The following is a 25586-nucleotide window of genomic DNA, read 5'->3' as shown; positions in this document are numbered from 1 at the left end:
GTAGAGCACAAAGTAGAGTACAGTACACAGTAGAGCACACGAGTTGAGTACACTATTGTTCTGTAATGTACAGAACTCTACTGTTCTGTGCTTTACTGCACTTTACTGAGCTATACTATGCTGTACTTTGTTGTGCAAACTTGTGAAACAGACATCTATGATTGACTGGTTCAGATTTAGTCTGGGACCAACCAAATTTGGTCTTGTTTGGGGGTGCTCATTTAAATAATATACAAATATGAAAAGGAGGATATTGCATATTTATACTTTTATTATTATTATTTTTTACCAACAGTATTTAGGATAAATCATCATGAAGCGAATGATATTCATATCTATAATTATGCATTTCTGTGTAGTACAGATCAGGGACCCTTGATGAAATTCCGTTTGCATAATTCTGTTTCCATGGAATTGCCCATAAAGTGAATCCTCAATCCCTCTGGAGATATATATATATATATATATATATATATATATATATATATATATATATATATATATGGTGACATTGAATTTCACTATATATATATATATATATATATAATTTTTTTTTTTTATTTTTTTTTTTTATTTCACCTTTATTTAACCAGGTAGGCTAGTTGAGAACAAGTTCTCATTTGCAACTGCGACCTGGCCAAGATGAAGCATAGCAGTGTGAACAGACAACACAGAGTTACACATGGAGTAAACAATTAACAAGTCAATAACACAGTAGAAAAAAAGGGGAGTCTATATACATTGTTTGCAAAAGGCATGAGGAGGTAGGCGAATAATTACAATTTTGCAGATTAACACTGGAGTGATAAATGATCAGATGGTCATGTACAGGTAGAGATACTGGTGTGCAAAAGAGCAGAGAAGTAAATAAATAAAAACAGTATGGGGATGAGGTAGGTGAAAATGGGTGGGCTATTTACCAATAGACTATGTACAGATGCAGTGATCGGTTAGCTGCTCAGATAGCACATGTTTGAAGTTGGTGAGGGAGATAAAAGTCTCCAACTTCAGGGATTTTTGCAATTCGTTCCAGTCACAGGCAGCAGAGTACTGGAACGAAAGGCGGCCAAATGAGGTGTTGGCTTTAGGGATGATCAGTGAGATACACCTGCTGGAGCGCGTGCTACGGATGGATGGGTGTTGCCATCGTGACCAGTGAACTGAGATAAGGCGGAGCTTTACCTAGCATGGACTTGTAGATGACCTGGAGCCAGTGGGTCTGGCGACGAATATGTAGCGAGGGTCAGCCGACTAGAGCATACAAGTCGCAGTGGTGGGTGGTATAAGGTGCTTTAGTGACAAAACGGATGGCACTGTGATAAACTGCATCCAGTTTGCTGAGTAGAGTGTTGGAAGCAATTTTGTAGATGACATCACCGAAGTCGAGGATCGGTAGGATAGTCAGTTTTACTAGGGTAAGTTTGGCGGCGTGAGTGAAGGAGGCTTTGTTGCGGAATAGAAAGCCGACTCTTGATTTGATTTTCGATTGGAGATGTTTGATATGAGTCTGGAAGGAGAGTTTACAGTCTAGCCAGACACCTAGGTACTTATAGATGTCCACATATTCAAGGTCGGAACCATCCAGGGTGGTGATGCTCGTCGGGCATGCGGGTGCAGGCAGCGATCAGTTGAAAAGCATGCATTTGGTTTTACTAGTGTTTAAGAGCAGTTGGAGGCCACGGAAGGAGTGTTGTATGGCATTGAAGCTCGTTTGGAGGTTAGATAGCACAGTGTCCAAGGACGGGCAGGAAGTATATAGAATGGTGTCGTCTGCGTAGAGGTGGACCAGGGAATCGCCCGCAGCAAGAGCAACATCATTGATATATACAGAGAAAAGTCGGCCCTAGAATTGAACCCTGTGGCACCCCCATAGAGACTGCCAGAGGACAGGACAGCATGCCCTCCGATTTGACACACTGAACTCTGTCTGCAAAGTAATTGGTGAACCAGTCAAGGCAGTCATCCGAAAAACCGAGGCTACTGAGTCTGCCGATAAGAATATGGTGATTGACAGAGTCGAAAGCCTTGGCAAGGTCGATGAAGACGGCTGCACAGTACTGTCTTTTATCGATGGCGGTTATGATATCGTTTAGTACCTTGAGTGTGGCTGAGGTGCACCCGTGACCGGCTCGGAAACCAGATTGCACAGTGGAGAAGAATATATATATATATATATATATATATATTGTGAAATTCAATGTCACCATCAAGTTCAAGACACGTGGTTTTAAATAATTCAAACAACCTCTGCCAATTTTGGTTAATCCGTCAGTTCCACTGGGAGGGCATGGCCAAAACGGCTAGCTAGGGTTAGCTAGTTAGCGAAAATTAGCTAAAGTTAGCTAGTTAGCGAAAATTAGCTAAAGTTAGGTAGCTAGCAAGATTAATGTGAACCTAACATTAGTACTCGGCTAAGCTTAGGTAGCTAGCTAGCAAATGTCTGATAACTAACAACGCAGGCACATTTGAAGGCACAGGTCCATCATCAAAACATTAGCCTATTCGACTACATCAAGGAAAAGGTATTCCCTGAAGGCTGTTCTATTCAGGAACAATGCTTATGGATTGCCAGTAAAGATCTGTGTGGATTAGCACCGAGTGTCCTGTGGAGGAGGGATTGTGGCTCTGCTTACTAAGCTAATTAATCTCAGTCAGCAGTCTGAACATCCTCTTTTAATGAAGCTTTCGGTCTGGGTCACGGCACAGTTTGGGGATTTGGATAATTATTCAGAGATTCAGCAGTGATGCCAGCACAGACCTCCCTCTATTGTATTGTAATAGCCGTGGCAAAAACTCTCCGTCAACTCCCTCTCTGCTAATAAGTCCAAACACTGGTATCTACTGCTGGGCTTTCCCCGGAATGCCAGGTTGCATGACTAGTTGCACTGAAAAATAAAGCTGAATGAACACAGGCTTATGTCAGTTTTTTTATTTTGGTGTTTATCTACATATTTTCTGCAGTGCGTCATACAGTAGGCTATAGATTCTCGGGGCAGTAAAGGCATAAAAGAAAGTTTCTTGCTGAGCACAAATGTTGCTTACAGTACGTGCTACTTTGGAGAGAGCCGGCCGGGATAGTGGTTGAAGAGGGAGTAGTGGTGTGGAAGAGGAGTGTACCTAACTAACCATCACGTTTCAGTCCCTGTGGAACACTTTAATGCTCTGTTTATCTTTCACTGATCTGGGCACAGCCAAAATCTAACACACAGCCGGCCACTGCAGCATACCAGTATTTACGGCTATTCTTTGATGTTAGTATCTACAGTATGCAGGGCTTTTCTGTCGCTGACTGGAACTGACCATGTACGTTTTGCTTGGCCTTTTGTTTGGGTGAACTTAACTCACTGACTTGATGGTTAATACACCAACGCTGAGTTAAACCCTCAGTCAGTCTGGCTGAAACCCATTGAAGCCCATCCACTCCCTCATACTGGCCTGATCAATGATTAATGCAGTCCCCAGGTGTCAGTCCTGTTAGCAGACTGTCTCAGGACCTCAGGGGAGTGAGCTCCTGGTCTGACTCCTCCCAACCCCCATGCTATGTTTCCCAAGGCTGTCTCTCTCTCGCTCGCTGTCCGTCTCTCGCTGTATGTCGCTCGTGGTCTCTCTCGCTCGCTTGCTGTCTCTCTCGCTCTCTGTCTCGCTCGATCTCCAAGCATCATAAAGATTGCCTCAATTAAAGGCGCGGCGGGGTTTCCTAAGCCATTATCCATATTAGTGTTGGGTCCATGACTGGCCCTCTTAAACAAAGACTTTCTAATGCTCTGTGGTGCGGCTCATCCATAATTATTCTGCTCAGTCTGATTTAGAACCCCATCTAGTCACAATTTACTAATCTTGTATCGAAATTGCATAAGAAAATCTTTGGTTTTGTTTGTGAAAGATGTCATGGATTTCAGTTAAGATCTTTTCACTGCCTCCTCCTGCAGGTTCCATCCTAGATTTCACCACCCTATTGTCCTCAGGTCATAATTAAACACCTTTGCTTTCAACACAGCAAGCTCTGCACATCCATCATTAATGATTTTCTGTCAGGGTTTAGAGAAAGGGGTTGTGTGTGTGTGTGTCACATGCATGCACTTCTGCTTAAGAGAGAAAGAGTACACTCTATTAACCATCTGACAATTGAAGACCTCCCACTCGTAGAGACCTGCTCTGATTCTCTCCCTCTCCCATTATCTTTTAAATGAAGCTGTCTGTCATTCAGCACACGAACAGAAGGCTAGGATAGCTCCCACCTGCCTGCTCTGCCCAAAACCCTTTTTTGGAAAGGCATTGTTTTTGTAGTGATTATTTTTTATTTTTTTTTAAATAGAATTTAGACAACAAAAAACAACACATGTACAGTGCATTCGGAAAGTATTCAGACCCCTTGACTTTTATCCACATTTTGTAATGTTACAGCCTTATTCTACACACAACACCCCATATTGATAAAGCGAAAACAGGTTTTTATACATTTTAGCAAATGTTCTAACATTTTCTAAACCAATACCTTATTTACATAAGTATTCAGACCCTTTTCTATGAGACTCAAAATTGAGCTCAGGTGTATCCTGTTTCCATTGATCATCCTTGATGTTTCTACAACTTGATTGGACTCCACCTGTGGTAAATTCAATTCATTGGACAAGATTTGGAAAGGCACAGACCTGTATGTATATGTAAGGTCCCACAGTTGACAATGCATGTCAGAGCAAAAACCAAGCCATGAGGTCGAATAAATTGTCCGTAGAGCTCCGAGACAGACAGGATTGTGTCGAGGCACAGATCTGGGGAAGGGAAATGTCTGCAGCATTTGAAGGTCCCCAAGAATACAGTGGCCTCCATCATTCTTAAATTGAAGAAGTTTGGAACCACCAAGACTCTTCCTAGAGCTGGCCGCCTGGCCAAACTGAGCAATCAGGGGAGAAGGGCCTTGGTCAGGTAGATGACCAAGAACCCGATGGTCGCTCTGACAGAGCTCCAGAGTTCCTCTGTGGAGATGGTTGTCCTTCTGGAAGGTTCTCCCATCTCTCCAGCACTCCACCAATCAGGCCTTTAAGTGGCCAGACAGAAACCACTCCTCAGTAAAAGGCACATGACAGGCCGGAGTTTGCAAAATGCACCTTAAGACTCTCAGACTATGGGAAACAAGATTGAACTCTTTGGCCTGAATGCCAAGCTTCACATCTGGTAGAAACTTGGTACCTTCCCTACTGTGAAGCATGGTGGTGGTGGTGGCAGCATCATGCTGTGGGGATTTTTTTCAGCGGCAGGGACTGGGAGACTAGTCAGAATCGAGGGAAAGATGAACAGAGCAATGATCAGAGATCCTTGATGATAACCTGCTCCAGAGCACTCAGGACCTCCGACTGGGGCGAAGGTTCACCTTCCAACAGGACAACGACCCTAAGCGCACACAGCCAAGACAACGCTGGAGTGGCTTCGGGACAAGTCTCTGAATGTCCTTGAGTGACCCAGCCAGAGCCCAGACTTGAATCCAATCGAACATCTCTGAAGAGACCTGAAAATAGCTGTGAAGCGACGCTCTCAATCCAACCTGACAGAGCTTAAGAGGGTCTGCAGAGAAGAATGTGAGAAACTCCCCAAATACAGGTGTGTCAAGCTTGTAGCGTCATAGCCAAGACTCAAGGCTATAATCGCTCCCAAAGCTGCTTCAAGAAAGTACTGCGTAAAGGGTCAGAATATATGTGATATTTCAGTTTTAAAACCTTAGCAAAAATGTCTAAACCCGTTTTTGCTTTGTCATTATGGTGTATTGTGTGTAGATTGATGAGGGGAGAAAACAACTAAATCAATTTAAGAACAAGGCTGTAATGTAACAATGTGGAAAAAGTCAAGGGGTCTGAATACTTTCCATTTGCACTGTATATCATAAAATCTGAACTCTTTCCCATATCAAAACTACCCCTTAACTTTCAGTCACTCCTCAGTGTGGTATTTTTCTCAACAGTGTTATTGAATTATTGCCACCTTGTGAGGGGTCGTCGTTCCATCGTGTGTGTGTGTGTGAGGAGAGTATGTAGTTAACCCTATGGTTAGTGTATTTTCTCCTGAAATCAGGATTACAATGCATTGCAGAGCTTCATGATCATCAATTTAGATGCATGTTTTTATAGTTTGACCAAAATATCTGGTACATCTGATTGTCACTCTGGGAAAGGAAAGCAACCCTTTATGAATAGGACTGATTGCGGTCTTTCTCTGGTCCAAAGGCAAAAGTTAATTTGGAACGCTTCTCACAGTACCTTTTTAACCATTCAGAGTGATTATTTCTGCATGACGTCTCTGGCAACCGATGAAACACATTTGTGATGAAAATAACAGTCTTTGCATACACTTGTCCTGAAAAATCATGCCAATGAGGTAATCTTGCCAAGTTCTCTCTCTTGGCTTAGTTACAGACTACTACAGAGATTTGACTTTAGATCCATCAGCATAAGTTATTGCTTCGGTACGGTATGTGATTCAAACAGAAGCTTTAATTACACTGCCTTAAATACGTTGCTCTGGTTAAACTTGGCAATCCAAGTAGAATGACTGGTTTTACATGTGTCGTGGATAAAATGTCAGACCAGTAAAGAACATTGAAACCCATACTGAAGGTAACTGAGGCTGGTAATTATTCAGATGTATTGTGGTTTGACAGAGATGACTGATTTTAAACACCTGTGAGTGAAGGTACATGTATGTACACACACACACACACACACACACACACACACACACACACACACACACACACACACACACAGCTAAAATATCAAAGGTTGCAGACTACCACACTAATATTTAATTTCCCTGACCAACAGCATGTATTTGTTAATGGAGGAGGACAGAAAAGACACACTGTGTGTAACGGCGCTGGCCTCACAAGAGCCCCTCTATGAGAGACTCTATGAGACTGCCAGTGGGAACACCAGTTCAGTCTGCACAGCATTTAAGAGGACCAATCCCAGCTCTTGCTGGGTGATGCTCAGGGGGAAAAAGCAGGCATAAATAAATAAGGGAGGGAAAATAAACTCCTATTTCTTCAGATTTCAAAATGCAGTCATGGAAAGGCTTCACTGTTTTTCTGACTTGATCTACTCTGCGATGATGATGAAATGTGTACTAATGACAGCTTCTCCAAATTTACCCTCTGAAACTGTCTACAGTGATGAACATCACTCTATCCAAAGCACAATTCCTTGGAAATCGGCTAATGTAGACCTAGACTGTATGTCTAGTTGGACAGTAAAGTTGTACAAGCCCAACCTGGCATGATACTAAGCAGAGATGTGCATGTTTCTACATGAAAATAGAAATGCGCCGAGCCGAGTGGCCTTTGGGCTGACTGGCGTATGTCTACTCAGACTACTTAAGGGCCTATTATAAGTGCTTAATAAATATGATTATTACAATACCACATCAGTCATTGAGGCCTATATTGCCCAGATAAGCTAAAACTTCATTTAGTTTCCTCACTCCTCTATTTGCTGTTAGGGGGTCAAAGCCTAGTTGGGATCAGCAAAAATACTCTGCTTTTTCGAGAGAGAAAAAATGTTCTACTCTTCTTCAAATGAAACAAAATAGCTCTGCTCTTGTTAAAGCTTTCGAATCAGTTTTAAGATGAGGCTTGTTATTTTCCGTCCATCTCTATATTCTGAGATTACAAAGGGTCGGTAGAAACATAGCTTTTGCCTGCACGGCACGTTGAAAATCATTCCAACTGGTGTACCTTCTTGGTTTCGATTATAATATTTTCTTGTCAAGTCAGGGGAATAATTCTGTGCAGCATTAGGGAGCGTTTCTTACCACAACCTCTATTCCTTAAATGATAATACCAAGCACCTAACCATGAATTATTTTGTCAGGGAGCTTGAGTGGTTGTACAGTTTCTACTAATTCAAATGCCTATGAGTTGACGCTAGACTTCAGCTCTCCTTTTCATCCAACCACGAGACGTCGTCAAGACAACCACAAATGACAAAGGGCTTTCTCAGTCTATTCAGCGATATGAAAGAGAGGCTGTTTTGTGTGATGGAGATGTGATAGCACATGCAGTGGGTGGTAATGTATGCAGCCAGGGCACAAACACATGAATAAGCATGTTTCGCCGCCGCTTCAGCCTCCTGTGATGCCAACACAAAGACATGCATTATCAATATATCCTATTGACGTGACGCTAAAATAACCATATGGTCCGAATAAAACACATTGACGCAATCACAACAATCCTTAATCGCACATTTCTGTTGTAGCTCCTTCTGCTCGACAGAACCCAACCGCTAAATGCCATTTATAACTCACTTGGCAAACCGTTTGTGGCACAGAAACGGGGAAAGAGTGTGAAAAGAAAGCATAGCTAGAAATAGAGGAAGAGATTTGAGATTTTCTGCATTCACACGCTCTTCCTGTGTTCAGATTTTGCTCACATCAATCCCAGAGGAATCTCCAGTCCAGTAGTTTTGTCTGTAATTTAGTTGGAGCAGTTGGATTCTGTCCTGGTCCTGTACCCACAGCAGTCAGCAGGACCTGACCACCAGACACTTTACTGGCCTCTCTTCCTCCCATCATTCACTACCATTCTTTTGAAGGGTCCTTATTTTACAGTAGTGTGGGTTTGAAATGTGTTATTTGATCCAATCTTAATTCACCATATACTTAAGTTTTACACACTACTATATATGTATGATATAGCCTATGAATACATAATCGTCAACCCCTCCAGAAACCCTTGGAAAGCATTTCAGCTGCTTCCATCCGTCATTCTTGCGGAATGCTGTCTCTTTTACAACAGACTTCCGTGCTGTATCGATCTTGCGTCACACATGTTGTTTGGGTTGATTTCAGACTCTACTGTCAACTGTACTAAGTTCTTCTGCACCTTGCTTCCCGCTGACAAACCACCTTCAGAAAGGTCTAGGCCTACATGAAGGGTCCCGTTATAAGCCAGACTGTGTGAAGCTCTTTTTTACAAGGAAGTGGCTTTATTCTCCACCCGGTCAGAGAAGCCACTTGGTCAGAGAGGACTGAAAGGGACACTATTCCCACCAACGGCTACACACAGACACCCTTTTCAACACCGGGGGCATTTTTAAAAAGAGGGGAAGAGAGACCCTCTGTGCGTTTGTTAGAGTGGTTTGCTATAGACCTAAAGAAGTAGACGGAACTGGCAGAGGGCTGACGTGTGTGTGTGTGTGTGTGTGTGTGTGTGTGTGTGTGTGTGTGTGTGTGCATCCTCCTTTGATATTCGCTTGTTAACATTTTCTTTGTCGACAAACATTTTCTATTCTGTACTGTAGAAATCACATCTGTGACTGGCCGTGACTGTTTTTATTCACTACAAAAATACCCTCAAAGTCTGACGATCACACCCTATGCTGTGACGTTTTATGTGTTGTAAAACAAGAAAATCTATGTCTAAGATTAACTGTACTGTAGTTGGATTCTGCCTCGTAGTCATAAAACGATGAACTATGGTGGCTGTGTGTTCCCCAGAGCCTGTCATAACTCAAGCAGACGGGTACAGTACCATTTGGCTGTGTTCCAGAGGGGAGATGCCAGGAGCAGCAGAACAATGTCAGGCCTCCGAGCCTGAGGCCGTCTCTCATTCAGACGCCGCATGAAGAATCACACCCTTGTCTTTTTGGAGGGATTCGCTGTTGACCTCACATTTTTATGGGGTCTTAGCGTTCAGACCCCTGTCACAGATCATTAAGAGTTGAACATTAAACGTGCACAGCAACCACTTTCAATGATTGATAAACATAAAGGGGAGTCTCGTCGAGCTGTGGAGCTCAGCGGACTTGGCTGTAGTGTAGTGGAATTGTAAAGCCCCGATCAGACCCCCAGTGATGCTGACAGGCTAATAGCCTAGCAGTAGTTATTTATAGGTTCCTTGGACTGCACCAGGGCAGAGCCATGCATTCCAGACATGGCCAATGAACTCTGGAGATTGTTGGCTCTGCATGCCCCTGTTACAGAGCCCCCCTCCTCCCAAGTTGTTTTATCATTACAACCACTACACTTTACAGTGGTAGCAGCAGTAGTAACAAAGTGCTACATTACTAATTACAATATGGGCATTTGGCAGACTCTACTTTTCCAGAAGTACTTACATTCAGCTGAATAATCTTGTGAAAAGTCACTACAGCCATGATCAGGAAGAGGAAACGTGATGGATGTAAAAGAAATAATTAAAAAATGAGGCTACTTTATTTATTTTTTGTATAAAAGGAATGACTATCGGTTTCCCAGTCCTATACTGCTGCTCCAGTTACTAAGAGGAAGTTCCCATGACGATTGGTCCCCATGCACTATAAATATTGACAATGGGATGTCAGCCGTTCAAAGAGCTGGTGAGGACTGCAGACCAGTAGCATGGCTGTGTTCTCCATTGTTTCCAGGCCTCACAGTGCAGCTGTGTATCATAGGCCAATCGGTCTAGACTGAGACTGAGCATCAAGGACAACAGTGACAGGAATAGAGGCCCACAAATAGACATGTTGGGGATAGTGCTAATGGCTCTAGAAAGTGTTTTATTCCCCCATACTATTCTTATCTCTCAAAGCACCCCTATTCTGGACATAGGTTTGTCTCAATAAAACATGATGCACATGGAATTATGCATGTATTTTTCATGGACTACCCTGTGGCAGTGGGCCTGGAAGTTACCGTCCAAGAAGTGACAGACCTCTTATCCCTCCATGAATAAGTAAAGAGGGGTCTGACTGAGACACTTACTGTATCAGAGCAGCACACCAGACGCACCTGCTCCAGGACCACCAACTAGGGCTCTCTTCACCCTCTTATGCCCCAATCCTCTTGTCACTGGCTACAGTCACGTACTGTAGGACTACTGCACTTAGCCATTCTTGACCTCTCACCAGGGTGGAGGGTGAGGGCGGGGAAGAGCTGCTTAATTATTGAAGGGGTTGCAGCTGTAATAGAGGACTCCCACTGGCCAATTGATTCGCTGGGGTAGTGAGGTGACGAGTGACAAGTGTCCTACATTTCAGAATGCGCAACATCGCTTTAAGGCTCATGTGATGTAGATAAGTGGCAGGATGGCAGATTCTAGAACATGATCCAACCAATGTTGTAACTCCTGATGGATTATTGGCTAACATTACATTTGCAATAATATTTCCATATTTTATTTTCTCTACAGGTGTAGTGAACAATAATGGGTTATGTTTGCGGATGAACAAGAGGAGACTGGCGTCTTGAGCTTATCGTCGGACACATGGTTAGACATATTGAATAGATATCTATTAATACTGTAAGCATTTGTATAGCAAACTTGATGTTGAGCTTTTTTTAAATGTATTTATTTATTTGGACTATTCTTGTGTTTGCAGAATATTTGCCATGCCACTTGGGATGGCTCTGTTCTCAGCCCTGCTCATCCTCCTACTGATCACCACCTCATACACCCTCGCTGTCCGCACTTATCCACGCTTCTCCAGAAATGACACTTCTTTTGAGCACCTGGTCCTGCACCCGGACCCCTCTGTGGGCACGGTTTACGTGGGTGCCAGGGACCACCTCTTCCAACTGGACGGGCTAGACGGCCTGCGTCTGGAGCATGAGGAGAGGACCGGCCCTGTGACTGATAGTAAGGAGTGTCTTCCCCCTGTCACCGAGGCCAACTGCCCCCAGGCCCGGCACACCTCCAACCACAACAAGCTGCTCCTAGTGGACCCCTCAGCCATGGAGCTCATCACCTGTGGTAACGTCCACCAGGGCACCTGCCAGAAGCGCAGTCTGACCTCTGTGAAGGAGGTCTTGTTCTCCACAGAGAGGCCGGTGGATACCCAGTATGTGGCGGCCAACGACCCGGAGGTGTCCACAGTGGGGCTGGTGGTGGGGCCCCGAGGCGGGGAGCGGGCCGTGCTCTATGTGGGGCGTGGTTACACAAGCAGCCATCCGCCCATCTCCACACGCCATCTGGCCCACGAGCCTGTGTTCTCTTACGAGGAGACAGCCAAGCTGGCTGTGGCGGGAAGGCTCTCGGAGTACGACCACCATTTTGTTGCCGCTTTTGCTCGCCGTGGGCATGTGTACTTCTTGTTCTATCGCCGTGACATTAAGGCTGTGTCGCGGGAGTACCGTACGTATGCTGCCCGCGTGTGTCTGGATGACACCTCCTACTATTCCTATGTAGAGGTACCCCTGGTGTGTCACTCCTCTACCTCCTCCCCAGAGAGGAACTACAACCTCCTCCAGGCAGCCCAGGTGGGTCAGGGGGGTGGCAGAGAGGGGGAGACCCTGCTGGGGGTCTTCTCCACCCGGGTCAGCTCTTCCAACGGGCCCTCCGAAGACTCCGCTCTGTGTGTGTACCCTCTGGACGAGCTGGACAGACTCATCGACTCCACACGAGACCTGTGCTACACACTGGATGGCCGGGTGATGGGAGGAGGCGAGGTGGCCTACATAGAGTATGAGGTCAAGTCCAGCTGTGCCAACTTGCCTACGGTAAGGTGTTCGGAGGAGCAGCTGTTGTAACAATACATGCACCTTTCACACGAGTCCTCTGCTTCATCGGAATTAAACACATTTCAATGTAGGTTTCCTCTGCTCAATGCTAAGCATTTGCCCTATATTTTTTTCCTAACATCAGACTACTACCAATGGAATGCCTTATCTAGTTAAATCCTACTTATTCTCTGCCTTCACTGCTGTAATGGCTTATTGGCTTCAGCAGTCTGGAAGAGGAGTAGATCCAGCCTCCGCTCAGAGCAGCCGTAGAGAGAGGAAGGCCTGTAATTCATGAAAGGCCTTAATGAGTACTGTGCCAAAGAGCCAAGAGATCCCTGAAGCCGGGGAGGGAAGTAGCCCTGCAGGCCTACGACCCCGGGGTGACCTCCAGCCTGGAGCCCCGGAGCTCGTCAGGCCTGCCTGCCCTGCAGCCACGAGCGGTTTAATGGGATCGTTAGGATCAATAAAACTAACTGTCCCAACTCAGCTATCAGACTGGTAAATGAAGGCTGACACGGATGGGTAAGAGCCCTTTGAAGTCCAACGAGACTGACAGATGGATTGGAACACAGTTAATTTGGTAAACAATTTGCTTTGAAGTAAACAAACCCTGTAACAAAAGACTTTCCAATTTACTGGAGTTGGGCTGAAGACTTATTTTGTAGGCTTTAAGGGGTTACGCAAAAGCAAAGGCACAAGATTGCATTCTTAGTGTGCTTCCCATCTAGTATAATATTTAATCCTCTTATAAAATCTAAGAGGATTGATTGGACTGTGAAAGACCTGTACATTAAATATTGCTGAATGAAAGCTATACTGTTGGACTTAAAATTAATAACCATGTTCCTATGATAATGTGAATGGAACGTTCTCTGAGATGTGTTTTTGTTTGGTCTCTGTGTTCCAGAACACCCTAAAGGCTTATCCCTGTGGCTCTGACCACACCCCCAGTCCAATGGCCAGCAGGGTACCCATGGAAGCTGAGGCAGTATTGGACAGCCCATCTGCCCGTCTCACTGCTGTGGCTGTTGGTATGAGGGCTGGGCACACCATTGCCTTTTTAGGAGACTCTAAAGGGAATTTGCACAAGGTATGCCAAGTTACAGTAGGTCATGATGCATTTTATTTGTTAATACTTGAGATCTAGATCAAGATAGTGTTTCAGACGTACTTCTACTCTGGATATCGCCTGGTAGCCTTGTTAAAGCTGTGGTCCGAGCCGGTGGGAGAGACCTTCTCAGACAGAAGAGAACAGAGGGCTTTGAGGTGCCTGATCAAAGCTCCCTTAGTATGCAGCTGACTGAAGTTACCCATTATAAAGGGATTATCTCATCACTGCACACCAAATTCCACAACCACCATTCAGACACACACGTGCACATGCATGCGTGAACACACACAAACACACACACACACACACACACACACACACACACACACACACACACACAGTGTGGATACAACTTGCAGGTTTCTAAATCTGTGTCTTATTTTGTCAGCTCGCTAAGATGTGCTGACAGAAACTGCACTTGACAAGCAATTTGATTCCTGCTTACAGCACTGAGATCACTGCACAGGCTTATGGAGTCTGACATAAAAATCTATGCTAATCTCATTAAACTCAGGTAACTTGAGAGTTCGAGGGCTCATGAATCACTTAGGCAAAGGTGTCTTGGTATCCTCCAGATTAGATTTACTGACTGCCAATCAAATTAACTGTTCTCTTCACAATATGATCCTGCAGACAGTACAAATGCACCTTCAAATTGCTTTTAGACACATTCTAGCCAAGACTTCTTCAGCCTTTTCAATTCTCTTTTTCTGTTTTCATATGTACTGTATGTGCTGAGTTTTATAACCTTCACACTTGGAAATGGTTGATGGTTTCTGACCATAACCATCTGCTTTTCTCCAGGTGTTCCTAGGCTCTGGAGGCCGGGTGGAGATGTACTCCTCCATGCTCATCCAGCCCAACTCGCCCATCAGCAGTGACCTCCTGCTGGACCAGACGGAGACGCACATCTACGTCATGACCGGCGCAATGGTTAGTCCGAGTGAACAACACCGCTCAAACACATCATCGCTAGCTAGATACTTGACTCCCCTAATACAGTCTAGGGTCTTCAGCTGGTGCAGGCATGCAGTAAAGAGGATCAAGAGTAGGTACTGTACAGGTGTGTTTTGCATTTTTGACCATGCAGTTCACTGGGCAAGGGCTATGAAAAAATATATAATTGATCGAACACAATTATAGCACCTCTACGGTTTCATTGTATAGTACAGCTGTTTTTAAGAAAAATATGTGGGTAACCTTTCAGGTGGAGAAGCGACCGGTGGCAGAGTGTGGAGATCACTTGGACTGTCAGTCCTGTCTTTCAGCCCGAGACCCTTACTGTGGCTGGTGTGTTCTGGAGGGCAGGTGAGGAAGCACCAACTGACTATTCTATACCAAAGAAAATTTAAGTTAAGAGCTCAAAAATATAGGAAGAGCAAAGGCAAATGTCAACATTAATGAATGATCACCTTCCCCATTTCTCACTTGTTCCTCTCTTGTGCTCAACCCCACTTCCCACTGTGATGGCAGGTGTGTCCAGCGTTCACAGTGCAGTCGGGGGGCTCTGCAGGGCCAGTGGCTGTGGAGCTTTGACCACCAGCAGCAGCAGTGTCTCGGTATCCAATCCCTGAGCCTGTATAACATCAGCCGTGGAGAGGAGACGGACGTAAGACATGAGAGGAGGGGGAGATGCAGTACTTGTTTCGAGCTTGGAAGAAAAAAGAAATGGACACCCTGTATGCATTTTTGTCCTTCTCTCTCTTCTCTCTCGAAGATTGCTGTGTCAGTGAAGGGCTTACCCAGTCTAGTGCAAGGCGAAGCATACAGCTGTTTCTACCAGGATGTGGAACGTCTGGCCACTGTCACAGACACTGGTGTGATCTGCTTTACTCCCGACGCCAGCAGGCTGCCTCCCATTGGCCAGGGAGAAGGTGAGTGACATCCTTGTGAGTCCAATTTGACACTACAAAGCAGAATGATTCCTTTCTCTTTCTTAATGATCACCAAAGCTAACTATCCTTTTGGAGGGTACTGTAATTTAGGGATGTTCTGACTTCTCTCCTGCTCAGACTCAGTCACCATCCCCATTTCCCTTCGCTTCCGCAATGTGACTGTGGCTGCTCGGGAGTTCACCTTCTTTGACTGTGGTGTGGTCCAACAGCTCTCTGGACTCATGCCGTGAGTTAAAAGGCTGACATTTCTAGCCACAATGCAATTGTATATCTCCCCCTGTTAACCTCTCTGTCTCGGTCTTCTCTCTGTTTCCAGGTGCAGAGGGTGTGTAAGCAGTCGCTGGGGCTGTAACTGGTGTATTCACCAGCACATGTGCACCAATAAAATCTGTGATGAGGGAGTCACAATTTACAACAAACACGTAAGTCTACCTGCAGGTTATCAGGCAGTGCAGTTATAGGACTGCTAGCTGGTACAAATGATATATACTCACCAGTGTATTCAGGTTTGCTTTGTAGTGAAACTGGTATCTGCCCCCTAGGTAACTGTTAGTTTGTACGTGTCCTGTCTATTTATGTTTTGTCGTGTTCCATTGTCTTTGTTTTAAATTTGTACTTTTTTTTAGTAAACAGTTTTTTTTGTGATTTCAGTCTTTATGTATTTATTTGCATATTTCTTGCTATTCCTCTTGTTTTACCATCGTCTCCCTCCTCTCCCCCTTTCTGCTCATTTGTGTTACCATCTCAAGTTCAAACCAACATTCACTCCCCCAGCAACCAAACAATCTGACACTCTAACTCCAACTCTCCTGGCTGCTCCAACACTCCCACCCACAGGGACATCTATTAGGACCACTCCCCCAGTCCTGGCCAGCACACCTGTGTCCCCATCCACCACACCCACCACCCCGAGCCAACCGCAGTCCCCACCACCCACTCACCAACCATTGCCACCACCACACCCTCAACCACACTGGCCACTCAGGCTACCACTGCAACACTAGAGGTGACAACCAGTCTGCAGGCAGGGACACAGACCACCGCTGGAGAGACCTCAATGGATGGAGACGGGAGCCTCCCCAGGACTACTGCTGGAACAGGGGAGACGGAGCCGACAACAGTCACTAGGGTTGAGCTGCTAGACTGGCCCGAGTCTCCAGAAACTGAGGCTCCTAGTAGTACAAATGGACTCACCAACACTGACCACACTGTGCCGGAGCCCTCCTCTGACACCACATCAACCACTGCTAGTGGTGTCCCCCTGTTAATGGACCTGCCCACTGGCTCTGACGGGGATGAAGTCCCCCTGTTAATGGACCTGCCCACTGGCTCTGACGGGGATGAAGTCCCCCTGTCAATGGACCTGCCCACTGGCTCTGACGGGGATGAAGTCCCCCTGTTAATGGACCTGCCCACTGGCTCTGACGGGGATGAAGTCCCCCTGTCAATGGACCTGCCCACTGGCTCTGACGGGGATGAAGTCCCCCTGTTAATGGACCTGCCCACTGGCTCTGATGGGGATGAAGTCCACCTGGCCCCCTCTGAAGGTACAGACTCACCCTCCTGGACCAAGGAATGGGAGAAGGGAGAGGGAGAGTCAGAGATGGACACTCCAACATCCTCTGCCACAGTGCCCTCTGGAGATGATGACCCAAACCAGCCCTCTCAATCCTTTACCCTCACACCTGACCCTGACTCTTCAGCAGACTACCAGTCTGACTCCTCTGAAATTGATCTGCCGGTGAGTGGGGTCTTTCAGTGGCAGTCTAGCTGATGCACCCAGTACAACACATGCACTGAATCGGATAAGTGCAGTTGCATTGGCATCGTGTAAAATAGGTTACTCTTAATTTGATCCGAAATTCCTACCCTCTTATTTATGTCTGATGTGTGCATCAGGTTGCATCTCCATTACGTTTTATGTTTTGAGTGTCATTGAAGTGGTCAACTCTCAATACTTTGGTGATCAAACCATCAAAAATGGCTGTCTTCAGTTTGAACTAAACCTGCTGTTTTTTGTTTTACGCTTTGTCAGTGTTTTTGTTCTTCACTTCAGTCGCATATAATAAACTTTCAGACTGCAGAGCTACATTTTGGTGTGGGATTGGTGTGCTGAATTGTTCACACAGTCAGTCTAGTTTTAATGATTTGAAATTGGTGAGACCTCACCTGAAAATGTAAGCTGGTGTATTGTTTGATGTCATATGTCCCATGTGTGTGTGTCCTGTAACGTATGTCTTATAATATTATCAGGACTGCCCGTGTGTGGAGAAGGTCCAGGGCTCCTCTCTTGTTCCTGTTAATGTGGAGCGGAAGATCACTCTGGTGGGACGCCACCTTCACCTCTTCCAGGTGTGTGAGAAATGCTTGCAAAACCCAAATGGCTGATGGTTGACTTTACCCAAGATGCGTGGCGTGTAAAACGTGGCCTGTGTGTGTGTTCAGGATGAGGATCTGAACTATGAGTGTGTGCTGACCATCGAAGGGCGGTCAGTGGTGGTCGACGCGTACGTGGAGCCAGACGACACCCAGCCCTCTCTCTACTTCATCACCTGCCAGCTACACCAGGTCAGTCTTCATACAACATCAGCCTATGTGGTATTGCAACAGTGCTGTTAATTTGAACAGCGTTTGTCTGCATGGTGTTTCATGTTTTTTTGAAGTGATATTTCAACTATAGTGCTGTGAAAAAGTATTTGCCCACTTTAAAATCTTGTCAACTTTTGCATATTTTTTTAAAACTGAATGTTATCATCTTGAACCAAAACCTAATATTATATAAAGGGAACCTGAGTGAACAAATTACAATTGCATACATATTTTATAAACAGTTATGCAACACCAATACCTTTTTGTGAAAAAGGTATTGCCCTCTTACACTCAATAACTGGGTGTGCCACCTTTAGCTGCAATGACTCCAACCAAATGCTTCCTGTAGTTGTTAATCAGTCACGGTGGAGGAATTTTGGCCCACTCTCGGGATTAGGTCAGGACTTTGTCTAGGCCATTCCAAAACTTAAAATGTGTTGCTTTTTAGCCATTTTCATGTAGACTTGATTGTGTTTTGGATCATTGTCTTGCTGCATTACCCAGCTGTGCTTCAGCTCACAGAAGGATGGCCTGACATTCTCCTGCAAAATTCTCTGATACCGTACAGAATACAAAATTCCTTCTATTAAGGCAAGTCGTCTAGGTCCTGAGACAGCAAAACATCACACTACCACCGCCATGCTTGACCGGTGGTATAAGGTTCTTACTGTAGAATGCAGTGTTTTGTTTCCGCCAGGCATGAGGGGACCCATGTCATCTAAAAAGTTATACTTTTGACTCCCCTGTCTTTAGAAAATTCTTCCAAGAGTCTTGATCATCCAGGTGCTTTTTGGCAAACTTGAGCCCAATTAAGATTTTTTTTTGTTTGGTAAATTCAGGTTCCCTTTACCTAATATTAGGTTTTGGTTGTAGATCGGATAACGTTCAGTATCAAAAATTGAGAAAATCAGAAAGAGGACAAGTACCTTTTTTTCACGGCACTCTATGTGGGCATCTGTGATTGTGGTCACTGCTTGGCTTACATTTCTGTCATGTTGCAGTACGCCTATACTGCCTTTGTGGAGGAGTACAATGCCGTGATCAATGTGAGGAGGAGAAACACCTTTCAGATTGATAGTGCGGACGACCTTCATGGTAGGTTATACAAGAGAGCTACTGATGTAGATCTCATTGAGATTATCTCTTCTTCAGATTATGCGGTGTTGTTGACTCCCGGTATCCTCTCTGTTCCAGTGACGTTGTTTAACTGCTCTGTGGGCCGGTCAGACTGCAGCCGGTGTCGTACAGCTGATCAGAAGTACGGCTGTGCCTGGTGCGGGGGAGCTCGCTCCAAATGCAGTTACCGGGACTCCTGCGCTGGCGAAATCAAGCAGTCCTGCCCAGCACCCGTCATCCACTTAGTGAGGCTTGATTTGCATCCTTGCCTTTTTATGGTTGAAGTGTCTTCAGACAGTGACATGGACTCGTTTTTTAACTTCTCCGTTACTGTGTGTTGCAGATGGAGCCCATCTCTGGACCAGTAGAGGGTGGTACTGTGGTGACCATCTCAGGCTCCAATCTTGGACAGAAAGCTGAAGACATCCAGAACTCTGTCACTATAGCTGGTGTCCCCTGCACGGTCATCAACAGCAGATATGAGATCTCCGCAAGGTAATGTTCCTCTCGTGCAACAACGTTTATTTCCATCTTCTGCAGCTCTAGTTATATCTGCATTCAGAATGAGAACCTGCGGTAATTCTCCATTTCCCCTCTAGGATTGTGTGTGAGACCACAGCCAGTGGGGGAGAGAAGAGTGGTCAGGCCTCAGTCGAGGTGAGAGGAGGAGGGCTTGGACTCTCCAGTCAAAGGTTCAGCTTCCAGGTATCTATAACAGCCATTATTATACTCTACTAAAATCTTGCTCTAGCCAAATGGACACTTGCCCTCAGTCTGATAATGTATTCTTAATGCCCTTCCTCTTGCCCTCAGGACCCAGCTTTGATGGGGATAGCCCCTCAGAAGGGGCCCAAGGCCGGGGGCTCAGAATTGACCATAATGGGCCAGAGCCTGAAGACTGGACACCCCAGTGAGGTCAGCGTGCTTATTGGAGGAGTCTCATGCCTCATGTAAGTCTCTTACGCATCTCTTACATTCAAAGTCACCAGATCAACAACTGTAAAGCAAGTGGAGTCAGCACTGCATATGAGAATTCATAAATCATTTGTGAATGTCCTTAATAAAGTCCTGTAACTTGCTGTAGCAGTAGTTGTGATATCTTTTAAATTAATTATTTTTTAGCTCCTCTGAGGTCGTGGATGACCAGATTACATGTATGACAGGGGGCAGCAATAGAACTGGAGAGCATGGAATCACGGTCCGGTTTGGTAGAGCAGAACGCCATCTACAGGGAGCCATCTATCATTACACCTCAGATCCTAACATAACCATGGCTGCACCCTCAAAAAGCTTCCTCAGGTGGGTGTCACAATGTCACTCGCAATGAATTGCCATATTTTTTTAATTCATGTAATAAATTCTTCTTCTCTCCGTGTGTCCAGTGGTGGAAGAATGATCCGTGTGTCTGGGCAAAACCTAGATGTAGTGCAGGAGCCCCGAATCCGGGTGACCCTTAGTCCTCTGGAGTCCCTTTCTCTGAGGAAGAAGAGGAGGACGACAAGGAGGAGCAGCAGAGATGGAGAGAGTAGAGTGAGACGCACAGAAATCCCACTCAAGAGGCAAAGACGGATAGTTCCTGAGCCAGACTGTCTTGAAGACGCACTCTGTGTGGTAAAAAAGGTAAACTGGTGGTCCTCTGTTGGTAGAGCATGGTGCTTGCAATGCCAGGATAGTGGGTTTGATTCCCGGGACCACCCTTACGTAAAACATGACTAAGTTGCTTTGGATAAAAGCATTCAGCTAAATGGCTTATTTATTATTATTCTATTCAACTGAAATGTATGTTGAGTCCTCTAACATGGTGTTCAGATGTCTACTGGCTTAGTTTGGGGGATAGGCTCTCTTTGCTTTGATCACGTAGTGTGATGTATCACCTTTTTAAAGGTAAAGTTGAGAATCAATCACTGCTATTGCTTTCCATAAATATCTATAAATTCGCCTCTCTTGCTCTCCAGTTTGAGACGAGTTGTGCTGTGAGCAGCTCCTCTCTGATGCTGTGCCCTACGCCTGCCGTGGGGATGGAGGCCCACCAAGCTCGGGTCAAGGTGGACTTCCTACTGGATAACCTGCACTTTGACTTCAACTCTGTGGGCAGTGGAGCTTTCAGCTACGAGCTCAACCCCAGACTTTACCCACTGAACCAGAATGACCCCAGCAAACCCTACCAGCACAAACCTGGCAGCATCATCTCTGTGGAGGTCTCTGTTACATCCCATTTCTGCTACCATAACAGATTCCCCAACAATTTTTCAGAACCTGCGAGTGTTGTCTGTTTCCTGTCCAGTTGGCTTTCTCCAATATCGTTATTGTTATGATCTAGGGGGAGAACCTGGACCTGGCCATCTTTAAGGAGGAGGTGGTGGCTCTGATTGGGGAAGGGGTATGCTCTGTGAAAACCTTGACCCATAACCACCTCTACTGTGAGCCTCCATCCCAGCAGCCCTCTGTGATGGCCAGCAAGAAGCAGGAGGGCATGGATTCTCTCCCCGAGTTCACTGTACGTCTTCACGTCACCACTATTGGAATTGGAAATCAAAGAGGGCATATGTCTTTTGTGAATAAGTTTGGTCAAATCTGTGTAATTCTGAATATTATTTAGTTGTGGTGGTTGTAGGGATGACAAGTGTAAAACACTTCAACGTTGAATCTAATCCTTCCACTCTAAAATCAATTGCTGTCTTGTCCCAGGTCCAGATGGGGAACCTGAACTTCTCCCTGGGTAGAGTGCAGTATGACACCCAAGGCCAGTCCACCTTCCCCCTGGAGGCCCAGGTGGGCGTAGGGGTGGGGGCTTCCATCGTAGCCCTCATCGTTGTCATCATAGTGCTCATATATAGGTGGGTGCCAACAGTCACTTTGCCAAGTATACACCATTTCATCTGTTCAAAGTAATGCTTGGTACAGTATACTGGATGTGAGCTTTTCTGTTTGTCCGTATGCATCTCTGTCAGGAGGAAAAGCAAACAGGCCGTGAGGGACTACAAGAAGGTCCAGATTCAGCTGGAGAATCTGGAGACCAGTGTGCGGGACCGCTGCAAGAAAGAGTTCACAGGTGAGAGAAAGTGCCATAAGCTTCAATATAAGTTCACAAAACCGCATCTTATACCACAAAAACCTAGTGGCTTCAAATAAGTAAGGTTTTTCAGGTGTATGATTTTGCTGAAAGGATTCTCACGATCTCAATGTGGTCTATTTTCCTCCCTCCTCTGTGTAGACCTAATGACTGAGATGATGGACTGTTCAAGTGACCTGGTGGGTTCTGGTATTCCCTTCCTGGACTACAAGGCGTATGCAGAGCGCATTTTCTTTCCTGGCCACCGGGAGTCGCCACTGCGGCGAGATTTGGATGTGCCGGAGTGCCGTAGACAGACGGTAGAGCAGGGACTGGTTCAACTGTCCAACCTCCTCAACAGCAAACTATTCCTCACCAAGGTAACCTTAACCAACTCTGAAGAAGTGAACTTGACCTACCGTACCTCTCAATACCATTCAGACTATAAAACGTCAGCGGTAATATGTAACGCATGCACGTTATGCTTCACTTTCACTGTGTCACTGTTTTGACCCCTTTGTGCCACTCTATCCCAGTTCATCCACACCCTGGAGGTGCAGCGGACCTTCTCCCCTCGGGACCGGGCCTACGTGGCCTCCCTGCTCACCGTGGCCCTGCATGGGAAGCTGGAGTACTTCACTGACATCCTCAAGACTCTGCTAAACGACCTGGTGGTGCAGTACGTGGCCAAGAACCCCAAACTCATGCTCCGAAGGTGAGGGGGGCTGATCAGTATATGTTCTCATCAGTCTTGGGTAATGGCAGGCTTCTTCCTGTGTCTTTTTTAAAGTCTCTTGTGGTTTTCCTATCCGTGTTTGACACATTCACGTGGAACATGTTCTGTTTCAGAACTGAATCGGTGGTCGAGAAGCTCCTGACCAACTGGATGTCCATTTGTCTGTTCACATTCCTGAGGGTGAGTAGCTCAGCCTGCTCTTTCCCCATTCACCCCCCTTTGTCTCCTCACTAAAGAGGCATTTAAAGAAACATGTCCCATCTGTGCTGTGTTATTAGGACACTGCAGGGGAGTCCTTCTACATGCTGTTTAGAGCCATTAAACACCAGGTGGACAAGGGACCGGTGGACGCCGTGACAGGAAAGGCCAAGTATACACTCAACGACAACAGGCTGCTCCGCGAGGACATAGAGTACAAAACCTTGGTGAGAGCACAGCACACACAAACCCTGATGTCCTTTACCATAAATACACATCTACATTCAGGTTTTGTTTATCATTATAAAGCAGGGGCTGGAATAAAAGAGCTGTGCAACATGGTGAAGTACTCATGTTTTTTTGTGTAGTGATTTAATTAACTACCATTAATCTTCCAGACGCTGAATGTCCTCATGCCAGCGACAGGCAACGGTGGTGTGCCCCAGACCGCTCCTGCCAAGGTTCTGGACTGTGACACCATAACCCAGGTGAAGGAGAAGGTCCTGGAACAGGCATGGAAGGGCATGTCCTTCTCCCAGAGGCCCCACACAGACTCTCTCCACCTGGGTGAGCCTCCACTACAGCGCTCTGTCATTCACTGTTCAATCTGAAAAGGTGACATCTTTGTCCATTCTGGAATGCCAGGTAGAAATGAAGCCAAAGAACATTTATCCAAGTTAATGGGCGTACTATAAACCTGAAACACCCTAGAATTGACAAAGCCAACAGTTATAATCAACTTTTTTGATAGCTAATCTTTTGTATTGTGTCCTTGATCAGAGTGGCGTGCGGGCATGGCAGGTCACCTGATCTTGTCAGACGAGGACTTGACGTCGGTGGTGCAGGGCTCCTGGAAACGCCTTAACACCCTGCAGCACTACAAGGTCAGAAATGGCAGGCCACACATCCCATCCATCCCTATCCCCTTTAACTAGAATGACTCTAACTACATGACTGTGAAGTATTTTTTGTTTGTTTACTTTGTTAATTTTTACAAATGGTCTGCAGGTTCCGGATGGAGCCACTGTTGCACTGGTACCCCGGAACTCCAAGCACATACACAATGACAACCATGACTACTTTCCTGGAGAGAGTTGAGTCTCAACTAATCTATGGCACATACGTGCAGCATGGTCATAGGATATTGTTCAGCATCCATACAATATTGCTACCAAATTTGGACAATGCACAAGAGCTGCATTTGAAACATAAAGATATAACTTATACACTGTACCTAGACTATATCAGAGATGTCTGACCGTGTGTGTCCCTCTATCAGAGACGCCCATGTTGGACGATGGGGACGAGGGAGGTGTGAAGCTCTGGCACCTGGTGAAAGCCAATGAGGAGCCAGACCTGCCCAAACACAGGCGTGGCAGTCTGAGAGAGAGGGAGAGGGAGAGGGCCAAGGCCATCCCCGAGATCTACCTCACACGCCTACTCTCCATGAAGGTGCCAGAATGCACATGCACAACACAATGCAACAAACAAGCAGTCACACACACAAACAGTATGTGTAATATTTACACTTGTGCATATATTTATCCCCATATCTTCCTACTTTCTCTCCCAGGGCACACTGCAGAAGTTTGTGGATGACTTGTTCACAGTGATCCTGAGCACTAACCAGCCAGTTCCAATGGCTGTCAAGTACTTCTTTGACCTGCTGGATGAGCAGGCTCTGCAGCACAACATTACAGACCCTGAGACCATCCACATCTGGAAGACTAACAGGTAACTCGGTACTACTACTGGCTCATTTGCTTTTGAACACAAGTGTTTCCTGTCCTTTGTAATTACAGTTTTTATATCAATATCAAATCATTTCTGGGTAACAATTAAGTACCTTACTCTAATTGATTTCCATTGAAATGGGCAAAAATAGCTTTTTAACAAAACTATTTCTCAAGCAAGAATTTTGCTAGGAATGTCTGGCCCTTACCAAATGTACCATGGTAGTACAATAAAAAAAATCCATGGTTCTATCATTGTTTTCTGGTCAACTCCATGGCAGGAAATTACAATGGTATTTTCACCAGTACCATGGTATTTTCCTGCCATGGTAGTGAACAAAAAAACATGATGGTACCAAAGTATTGTTTCTCATTGTACTACCATGGAACAAAAATGTACTGTGGTAGTACAATGAAAAAAGCCATGTTTTTGTACTAGCAGTATGTGAACCATGAAAGTATGGTAGTTGTTTAAAATATATTATCATGATGGTCTGTGTCCCACCATTTTTTGGGTAAAGTGACCAAAAATGTAGTAATTTGTGGTACTCACATAATGCAACATTGACTTCTCGCTCTGCAGTAGCAAAGCTTAGGCCTAGTGAACCCTCTTAAACCCCTTTAGCTCATAGCAAAAAAACACAACACACATGATCTAGTAGTGTACCATCTTAAACCTTCTGATCTG

General features: G+C 45.5%; 1 protein-coding gene across 1 annotated transcript in view; it reads left to right on the top strand.

Annotated features, from left to right (window-relative positions):
• The window catches only part of LOC135528547 (plexin-B1-like), a 54058-nt gene that overhangs the window by 16501 nt on the left and 11971 nt on the right, over positions 1–25586 (top strand). Inside the window, 33 exon segments of the mRNA XM_064957705.1 lie at positions 11159–11236; positions 11349–12465; positions 13376–13558; positions 14384–14512; positions 14787–14887; positions 15053–15188; positions 15297–15453; positions 15592–15700; positions 15791–15896; positions 16224–16377; positions 16380–17215; positions 17728–17826; positions 17920–18042; positions 19065–19158; positions 19258–19424; positions 19523–19674; positions 19779–19884; positions 19993–20129; positions 20302–20478; positions 20562–20799; positions 21135–21377; positions 21500–21676; positions 21868–22016; positions 22131–22231; positions 22394–22611; positions 22768–22946; positions 23081–23147; positions 23246–23392; positions 23564–23732; positions 23946–24049; positions 24174–24258; positions 24445–24617; positions 24739–24899. Of these exon segments, the coding sequence (XP_064813777.1) occupies positions 11359–12465; positions 13376–13558; positions 14384–14512; positions 14787–14887; positions 15053–15188; positions 15297–15453; positions 15592–15700; positions 15791–15896; positions 16224–16377; positions 16380–17215; positions 17728–17826; positions 17920–18042; positions 19065–19158; positions 19258–19424; positions 19523–19674; positions 19779–19884; positions 19993–20129; positions 20302–20478; positions 20562–20799; positions 21135–21377; positions 21500–21676; positions 21868–22016; positions 22131–22231; positions 22394–22611; positions 22768–22946; positions 23081–23147; positions 23246–23392; positions 23564–23732; positions 23946–24049; positions 24174–24258; positions 24445–24617; positions 24739–24899 (6284 nt within the window). The 5' untranslated portion in view covers positions 11159–11236; positions 11349–11358.

This window comes from Oncorhynchus masou, chromosome 33 (assembly GCF_036934945.1).
Source record: "Oncorhynchus masou masou isolate Uvic2021 chromosome 33, UVic_Omas_1.1, whole genome shotgun sequence".
Lineage (NCBI taxonomy): Eukaryota > Metazoa > Chordata > Actinopteri > Salmoniformes > Salmonidae > Oncorhynchus > Oncorhynchus masou.
Note: the sequence above shows the minus strand (reverse complement) of the source record. Positions and strands in the feature narration are given on the sequence as shown.